Raw genomic sequence first — 8,809 nt, forward strand, 5'->3', positions numbered from 1 at the left:
ACAGAGAGTGGGAGGGTGGACAGAAAGTGGGAGGGACGGACAGAGAGTAGGAGGGACGGACAGAAAGTGGGACTGGAAAAGAGAGTGGGAGGAAGAGAGAGTAGGAGAAACAGAGAGAGTAGTTTGAAAGTAATAAGAGTAAAAAAGAGAGTAAGAAGTGATGGAGGTGAACCCACTTACTGTGCAACAGGATGTGGTTACACGGTTCGTATTCAATACTGACGTTGAGGAGGTGAGTGAAAAATCCTGGGAGACTAACCACCAGGTATCCATCTGTAACGATAATGGGAAATATTACTGTAAGGGTCAACCTGTTAGAAATAGCAGCCAAACTTTTCCTGAAATTGTATTTCTATGGTTAAGAAAACAAAGGAGAGATATATTTGAGAATCTGATTCTAGATACTTTTGTTTTTTGTTGGCACTCCGTCGCTTACGACGTCGAGGGTTCCAGTTGATCCAATCAACGGAAACAGCCTGCTCGTGAAATTAACGTGCAAGTGGCTGAGCACTCCACAGACACGTCTACCCTTAACGTAGTTCTCGGGGATATTCAGCGTGACACAGTGTGACAAGGCTGGCCCTTTGAATTACAGGCACAACAGAAACAGGAAGTAAGAGTGAGAGAAAGTTGTAGTGGAAGAGTACAGCAGGGTTCGCCACCATCCCCTGCCGGAGCCTCGTGGAGCTTTTAGGTGTTTTCGCCCGATAAACACTCACAACGCCCGGTCTGGGAATCGAAACCGCGATCCTATGATCGCAAGTCTGCTGCCCTAACCACTGGGCCATTGTGCCACCATGATTCTAGATACATTGCGGCAAGAAAAACAAAAAGAGAAATGGATGAGATGATCACAAATTGTGGTTTATGGATTGGCAGAGGGCACAACAAACTAGGGGAGATAACCACTGTGAGCCTGACTTCTCGCTAATTTTCTCATTTTGACCATGTTGTGATGTTCATACCCCCTTCTTTATACGAGATCCCTACAACTTATTTAGGTGAAGTTCACAGCTAGACTGTCAAGAAGATTCTAGAAGATTAAATCACGCAACAGCTTCACACCGATTGGTTGCTTAATAGACCGAACATGTGAAACTATAGCGGTTTGGTCATGATGTCTGACTGGTTGCCAAGTGGTTAGGTTTCAAACCACTGCTACATCATCATCATCATCGTCATCATTTAGCATCCGCTTTCCATGCTAGCATCAGTAAGACAACTTAACTGGAACTGGTAAGCTGGAGAGCTGCACCAGCCCTCAGTCTGTTTTGGCTTGGTTTCTGCAGCTGGATGCCCTTCCTAATGCCAACCATTCCACAGAATGAACTGAGTGTCTTCTATGTGTCACTTGGGTGCCTATGTGGCCCTATGGGTGCCTTTCACATGTCACCAGTACTGGTCACAAATACAATTTCATTTACCTCGACGCGTCTTCTCAAGCACAGCAAATTGCCAAAAGTCTCAGTTCCTTGCCATCGCTTCTGTGAGACTCAACATCTGAAGATCATATTTCCCCACCCAGCCCCACATTTTATCAATTCAGGAATATTAAAAAACAAAGTCTTGGCCTTTATGGATTTCAAATATATTTCAAATATATTTCGAATAACCAAATAAGGGAAGCCATTTCATCATACATTTAATGATTGTGTCTTTCTTCTTGGTGTGAAGAGAACAACAATGATGATAAAGCTGAGGATGATGGGAATGATGATGATGATATCATCATCATCATCATCATCGTTTAACGTCCGCTTTCCATGCTAGCATGGGCTGGACGATTTGACTGAGGACTGGTGAACTGGGTGGCTACACCAGGTTCCAATCTGATTTGGCAGAGTTTCTACAGCTGGATGCCCTTCCTAACGCCAACCACTCAGAGAGTGTAGTGGGTGCTTTTACGTGCCACCAGCACGAGGGCCAGTCAGGAGGTACTGGCAATGGTCACGCTCAAAATGGTGCATTTTACGTGCCACCTGCACAGGAGCCAGTCCAGTGGCACTGGCAACGATCTCGCTTGAATGTCTTTTCACGTGCCACCGGCACAAGAAAAGGCAAATAAACAGCAATGAGATAATAAAAAAAAGAGAAAGACTTTGCATAAAAATAACTGTTTTACAGGAATTTCAGGAAGAATTAAATGCAACACTTACTAAACCATGTGAAAAGAATGCGACGTCTTGTGGCATCGTGTTTTGGGATCTTGGAAACTGAACCTTGCAAAGTGTGGGCTGCAATGTAAGAAGTAAAAAGAAAATAATAACAACAAATGGGCATAGACATGGTTGTGTGGTAAGCTAGCTTCCCAACCACAAGGTTTTGGGGTCAGTCCCACTGCATGGCACCTCGGACAAGTGTCTTCTGCTATAGCATTAGATTGACCAAAGCCTTGTGATGGAAACTGAAAGAAGCCCATCATATTTGTGTGTGTGTGTGTGTCCTTATGTCTGTGTTTTTTCCCACCACCACTTGACACTTGGTGTTGATGTGTTTACATCCTCATAACTTAGTGGCTCGGCAAAAGAGATCAATGGAATAAATATCTGCTGCTTAAAAGAAAACAAAACAGAAAAGGATTGGGGTTGATTCATTTGACTAAAAATTCTTCTAGGCAGTGCTCCAGCATGGTCACAGTCTAATAACTGAAACAAGTAAAAGAATAGAAAACAAAAAAAAACAAGGGGTTGAATCTGTTGAAGATTTAGAGGAGAAAATCTCAAAGTGGAAGCATAACGTAGAATTGAGGGGTTTCATAATAAATTGTTACATTGATGAAGATGAAGAACATTAAAAAACTGACTCACCATGGTGGACCAAACAAACGAAATATGTGACATCAACCAAGTCTTCATCAGTAATGTTGTGTTCCTGGAGAGATGAGGACAAAAAGCATAGAATTGTGGAAATGAAGAAGGAAAAAAAGGTAAGAAGATCATCATCATCGTTTAATGTCCGCTTTCCATGCTAGCATGGGTTGGACGATTTGACTGAGGACTGGTGGACCAGGAGGCGACACCAGGCTCCAATCTGATCTGGCAGAATTTCTACAGCTGGATGCCCTTCCTAACGCCAACCACTCCGAGAGTATAGTGGGTGCTTTTACGTGTCACCGGCATAAGGGCCAGTCAGACGGTGCTGGCAATGGCCATGCTCAAAATGGTGTTTTTTATGTGCCACCTGCACAGGAGCCAGTCCAGTGGCACTGGCAACGACATCGCTCGAATGTTTTTTCACATGCCACCAGCACAAGTGCCAGTAAGGCGACGCTGGTAGAAAGGATAAAATGGGAATGAAAATGTTCTCAGGTAAACCCTAAATAGGTTTACCGAAGTTTCTCTGAGAAACTTTGAAGGCACTTACACACATGCACACGCATAGGACATTGACACAAACACACACACACACACAGAGGACACATTGAAACACATAGACACACACACAGAACATGTTGACACAAACATTCACACACACAGATGACATGTTCACACAAACACACACACATATACACACATGCATGCGCACATGGGGCATACTGACGTTGATGCATACATACATAGAAACTCAAAAGATTTGATATAGCCACAAGATAATAATTGACAGCAAGCTAGATCGAGGCAGATGGTGTTATTCAAGAGTTCTAATCCCTGGTCAACAGCATGGCAACACTCTACCAGTAATATGATATGAACCACCAAACTTTCAACTTGGGAGAAAAAAAAAAATAACATAGGGTTAGCTTACTTTTTCTTCAGGGGTTACTGCTTGAGGTTGATTCTGAGACAGAGTTGGTTGGTAACAAATACAGAAGGTACCATTGGGCATTGTTATCACTTCTAAGTTAATGGAACGATCTAGAAATATAAAGAGGATGACACATGTCAGTGAAGTGTTTCAATGGGATATAAATAAATTTTTATTATTACTAAGGGACCATCACCAATACTATTATTAAGGGACCAAGCACCAGCGTTTTTTATGTAATACCAGCACAGGTAGCTTTTTACATGGGACCATCACCAGTGCTTTTTGCATAGCACCAGTGCATTTTATGTGGCACCAGCACAGGTGCTTTTTACGTGGCACCAGAACCAGTGCTTTTTATGTGGCACCAGAACCAGTGCTTTTTATGTGGCACCAGCACAGGTGCCTTTTACGTGGCACCTTCACCAGTGCATCTTATGTGGGACTGGCACAGGTACTTTTTATCGGCACCAGCACAGGTGCTCGTTATGTGGCACCAGCACCAGTGCATTTTATGTGACGCTGGCACAGGTGCTTTCAACCTGACACCATCACCAGATGCCAGCACAGGTGCCTTTTATGTGGCACAAGCTCAGGTGCCTTTTACATGATGCCAGCATGGGTGCTTTCAATGTGGCACCAGCATGGGTGTTTGCTACATGATGCCAGTGTGGGTGCTTTTCACTACTAATAATGATGATAACGAAGGTAATAATACTAATAATAACATTAGTAATACTAATAATAACAATAATAATAATAATAATGAGAATAATAAAGAAGCAGGTGAACATTACCAGGAATAACAGAACACAGAGGGATGTCAATGTAGACTGGTCTGTAATATAAAAGAAGGAGAAATATCAGTGAAAGATTGTGTGAGTATGTGTGTATTTGTGTCTGTAGCTGTATGTGTGTGTGTGTGTCTGTACATGCTTTTATCATGGCATAAATTTGTACATCATATAAATTCATATTTTCAAAACCAAAAAAACAAAAAAAAGCATTCAGTAAATGACAAAAAGCACAGCAGCAGCAACAACAACAACAAGAAGAACAAAATTATAGAACAAGGAAGGAATCTCCTTTATATGCAATCACTCGACATTTTAGAATTAGCACCTAAACCAGTCACAGGCTACTTTCCCCCACATACTCCACGACCATCACAGGCCAATTCCCCCACTACTGTCACAGGCTAGTTTCCCCCAGAAACTCCCATTACCATCCCAGACCACTTTCCCCAGATTCTCATGGATGGCCATAAGTGGAACCTCTTAGTTCATAAATCAGATCAATCAGAGCAGATCTGGTGTTACAGAACAGCAACAACAATGGTTCCAAGAACAACAAGTCGACAAAGGAGCTTCTATGAGGCAGGTCCCTTGACTAGAAATAGCAGCCAAATCTCTCTCAAATCATATCTTACAACCTTTAAAACGAAATACACATTACATAAAGTAGTCTTAAGAAAGTCATGGGTGAAGTGTCTTTAACCATAAGTCTTTAACCCTAACCCATTAACCATAAGTCTTTCATAGAAATAAACATTCCTTACCTGCTGGTCTTTGACATAAATGGAATTGGAAAATTCAGTGGGACATCAATCTGATAGAAAAGATAAAATTCTTTAGATTTGGTAAAATGGTTTAATTGATGCCAATGGCTGGGAAATCAATTAAAAAAAAAACCATCTCTCAATGTTTGGTAAATTTTTTAATCTATTGTTGAGTCATGGTGGAGGGTGCAAGGAGGCTACAACTGAGGTCTTCATATACACAACCATTATTATCATTACTACTACTACTACTAATATTATTATTAAGAAAGTGAGCTAGCTTGCTTACCAATCACATGGTTCCGGGGTTCAGTCCCACTGCGTGGCACCTTGGGCAAGTGTCTTCTACTATAGCCTCAGTCCGACCAAAGCCTTGTGAGTGGATTTGGTAGACAGAAACTGAAAGAAGCCCATCGTACATATGTATATATATATAGATATGTGTGTGTGTGTGTGTGTGTTTGTCCCCTCCAACACCGCTTGACAACCGATGCTGGTGTGTTTATGTCCCCGTAACTTAGCGGTTCGGCAAAAAAGAGACCGATAGAATAAGTACTAGGCTTACAAAGAATAAGTCCTGGGGTTGGTTTGCTCGACTAAAGGCGGGGCTGCTCCAGCATGGCTGCAGTCAAATGACTGAAACAAGTAAAAGAGTAAAAGAATAAAAGAGTATGCCAGGCAAAATGATTAGTGGCATTTAGTCCATCTTTATGCTCTGAGTTCAAATTCTGCCAAGGTCCACTTTGCCTTTCATCCTTTCGGGGCTGACAAAATGAAGTACCAGCTGAGCACTGGGGATTGATGTAATCAACTTATCCCATAACCTAGTAGTAGTAGTAGTAGTAGTAGTAGTAGTAGTAGTAGTAGCAGCGTTACCATTATATTATGCAATGCTTGACTCACCATGCTGTCGTAGTTGCCATTATCGCTGAACTGTAATGTAGAGAGAATGGTATGGAACTTTCGGTAACCAACGCTGTCATCATGCTGATGGTAAATGTAGTGGAGTCGCTGGTTATGGACGTCCCAGGAAGACCACAAGAACTCTCCGATTAGCTGTTCTTTCTCTGGTTGACGTTTCATTATCTGGAGAGAGAGAATCGATAAGTTATTAAGACTAACTATTCCTTCAATTCTTGTATGAGACAAAAATTAAAGAATAACAAATAAAAACAATAGCACCAACCATGGCATCTTCTGCTCTGGCTAAAGGAATATGGTAAAGCCCAATAGCTGCAACAGAGAGAAACAATTATTTATAAAAGAGTCTGCAAAGGTAGACATGTGAAGAATGGGGAGGTACCGGAATAGAAATATCTAAAATTATTTAGTCTCATCTAATACTCCATGGAGGTACATGACCCAGTGGTTAAGGTGTTGCACTAATGATCATAGGATCATGGTTTTGATTCCTGAGCTAGGCAGTGTTGTGTTCTTGAGCAAGACATTTCATTTCATGATGCTCCAGTCCACTCAGTCGTAAATGAGTCAGTCCTGGAGTCACATACGGTGGGAAGGTAGGGTGAGGTAGTTTGTAATCTTTGTTATATGCTCTGAAAGCCAGGTCAAACCCCAGTCTTATGCCACATAAAAGCACCCATGTGGCACCATGTAAAAGCACCCATGTGGCACCACATAAAAGCACCCAGCACATTCTGTAAAGTGGTTGGCATTAGGAAGGGCATCCAGCTGTAGAAACCGTGCCAAATCAGACTGGAGCCTGGTGCAGCTCCCCACCTTGCCAGCTATGGTCAAACTGTCCAACCCATGCCAGCATGGACAATGGACATTATATGATGATGATGATGAGAACTGATAACAATTACTGTCATTTTATAGTGCTAAATAATAGCTTTTGGAATGTGAGGACATTCTGCAAACAAACTTAGAAGCAACGAGTGAGGTGGCATTCTACAGACAATAAAAGAATTCTCAAACACTGAAAAGACAGCTTAGAAAGTTAGATAAATACTTACTTGTCTGTAGATATGTATGTATGTGAATGTGTTTGTGGACATGTGCATGTGTGCGTGCATGTATATGTACCTATGTATGCATGCATATCTGTCTGTTGGTTTGTATGCATTATGTAAAATTAAAGGGTTTTGTTTTTGTTTTGTTATTTTTCTCATTCGGCATCAAGCCTTTACTTTACTGCCTTGATTAACACAGCAAGGCAGCTAACTGGCAGAAACGTTAGCACACCAGGCGAAATGCTTAGCAGTATTCCGTTTATCTTTACGTTCTGAGTTCAAATTCCGCTGAGGTCGACTTTGCCTTTCATCCTTTCAGAGGTCAATAAATTAAGTACCAGTTATATACTGGGGTCGATCTAACCAACTGACCCCCTTCCCAAAAATTTCGGGCCTTTTGCTTAGAGTAGAAAAAAATGATTGATTAACACTGCCTTAATATAGAAATTATAACAAAAATGCCAAATAAATTCTAACTCACATTCTTTGTGCAAGAATACAAGCATGTATGCTTGACGATCAGAGAACTCGCTCTCTTGGCCAGTCTTATTGGTCAGATGCAAAAATTGGACCTTCAAGAAATTGACTCTTTCGATATTTAGTGAAAACAAGCGATTTGGGGTGAGAATCTCAGCCAAAAATGCTGTGTAAATTTCTGAAATAAATTGACAGAAAGAAATTAAATTAATTAAAACATCAAAGCAGATTGTTTAACAAAAATCATTGGAACTTATGTCAAAAATCCAATTTTATAAAGCAGTTTAGCCTAGGGCTATAAGTGAATATGCTTGTCTGAATGTACTATAATCAGTTGATAATTCTTACAAACTGATTATGGTAAATTTACTTGTTACAGTCATTACAACTGTTGCCATGCTGGGGCACTAACTTGAAAAATTGTAGCCGAACTTATCAACCTCAGTACTTATTATTCTTTTGTAAAGCCTGATAATTATTCAATCAGTCCCTTTAGCTGAACCGCTAGGTTACAGGGACATACATACATACATACACCAACACTGATTGTGAAGCAGTGGTGGAGAACAAACACAGACGCAAAGACATGCACACACACACACATGTATAACAGGCTTCTTTCAGTTTCTGCCTACCATATCCACTCACAAGGCTTTGGTTGGCCTGAGGCTATAGTAGAAGACACTTGGTCAAGGTGCCATGCAGTGGGACTGAACCCGGAATTATGTGGTTGGGAAGCAAGCTTTTTACCACACAGCCACTCCTGCGCCTATGATATCGAAATCATGCTAAACAAACGTAATAAATTGTAAAAAATAATGCAATAAGTTTTGAAGGTGAGAAAATTTAAGAGAATTTAAAATGCTTTGAAGAACAAAGAGGAATAAAACTGTGAAAGATACTCACTTTGGCCAGCAAATTCATCAACCATTTCAGTTAGGATTGTAAAAGCTTCAAAGAGAGAAAAATAGACAAAAATTTACAGACCTATCAAACTCATGGCAAAGAAAATGAACAAAAAAATTAAAAGAGAAAAACAAATGTAAAAACCATTAAT

The 8,809-nt window shown here is 40.8% G+C and overlaps 2 protein-coding genes across 2 annotated transcripts in view; one reads left to right on the forward strand and one right to left on the reverse strand.

The window, feature by feature from the left end:
* The window catches only part of LOC106883138 (ankyrin repeat and SOCS box protein 13), a 58,876-nt gene that overhangs the window by 32,079 nt on the left and 17,988 nt on the right, over nucleotides 1-8,809 (forward strand). The gene's annotated exons all lie outside the window — the stretch shown is intronic.
* Nucleotides 1-8,809, reverse strand: part of LOC106883136 (protein pigeon) — a 39,290-nt gene that overhangs the window by 27,678 nt on the left and 2,803 nt on the right. The window contains exons 4-13 of the mRNA XM_052976540.1: nucleotides 8,659-8,703; nucleotides 7,757-7,930; nucleotides 6,489-6,535; nucleotides 6,206-6,388; nucleotides 5,303-5,352; nucleotides 4,542-4,582; nucleotides 3,745-3,854; nucleotides 2,808-2,871; nucleotides 2,157-2,234; nucleotides 181-273 (exon numbers count right to left, since the gene is read on the reverse strand). Of these exons, the coding sequence (XP_052832500.1) occupies nucleotides 181-273; nucleotides 2,157-2,234; nucleotides 2,808-2,871; nucleotides 3,745-3,854; nucleotides 4,542-4,582; nucleotides 5,303-5,352; nucleotides 6,206-6,388; nucleotides 6,489-6,535; nucleotides 7,757-7,930; nucleotides 8,659-8,703 (885 nt within the window). The remainder of the gene's footprint in view (nucleotides 1-180; nucleotides 274-2,156; nucleotides 2,235-2,807; nucleotides 2,872-3,744; nucleotides 3,855-4,541; nucleotides 4,583-5,302; nucleotides 5,353-6,205; nucleotides 6,389-6,488; nucleotides 6,536-7,756; nucleotides 7,931-8,658; nucleotides 8,704-8,809) is intronic.

The sequence above is a fragment of the Octopus bimaculoides genome, chromosome 24 (assembly GCF_001194135.2).
Source record: "Octopus bimaculoides isolate UCB-OBI-ISO-001 chromosome 24, ASM119413v2, whole genome shotgun sequence".
Taxonomy (NCBI): domain Eukaryota; kingdom Metazoa; phylum Mollusca; class Cephalopoda; order Octopoda; family Octopodidae; genus Octopus; species Octopus bimaculoides.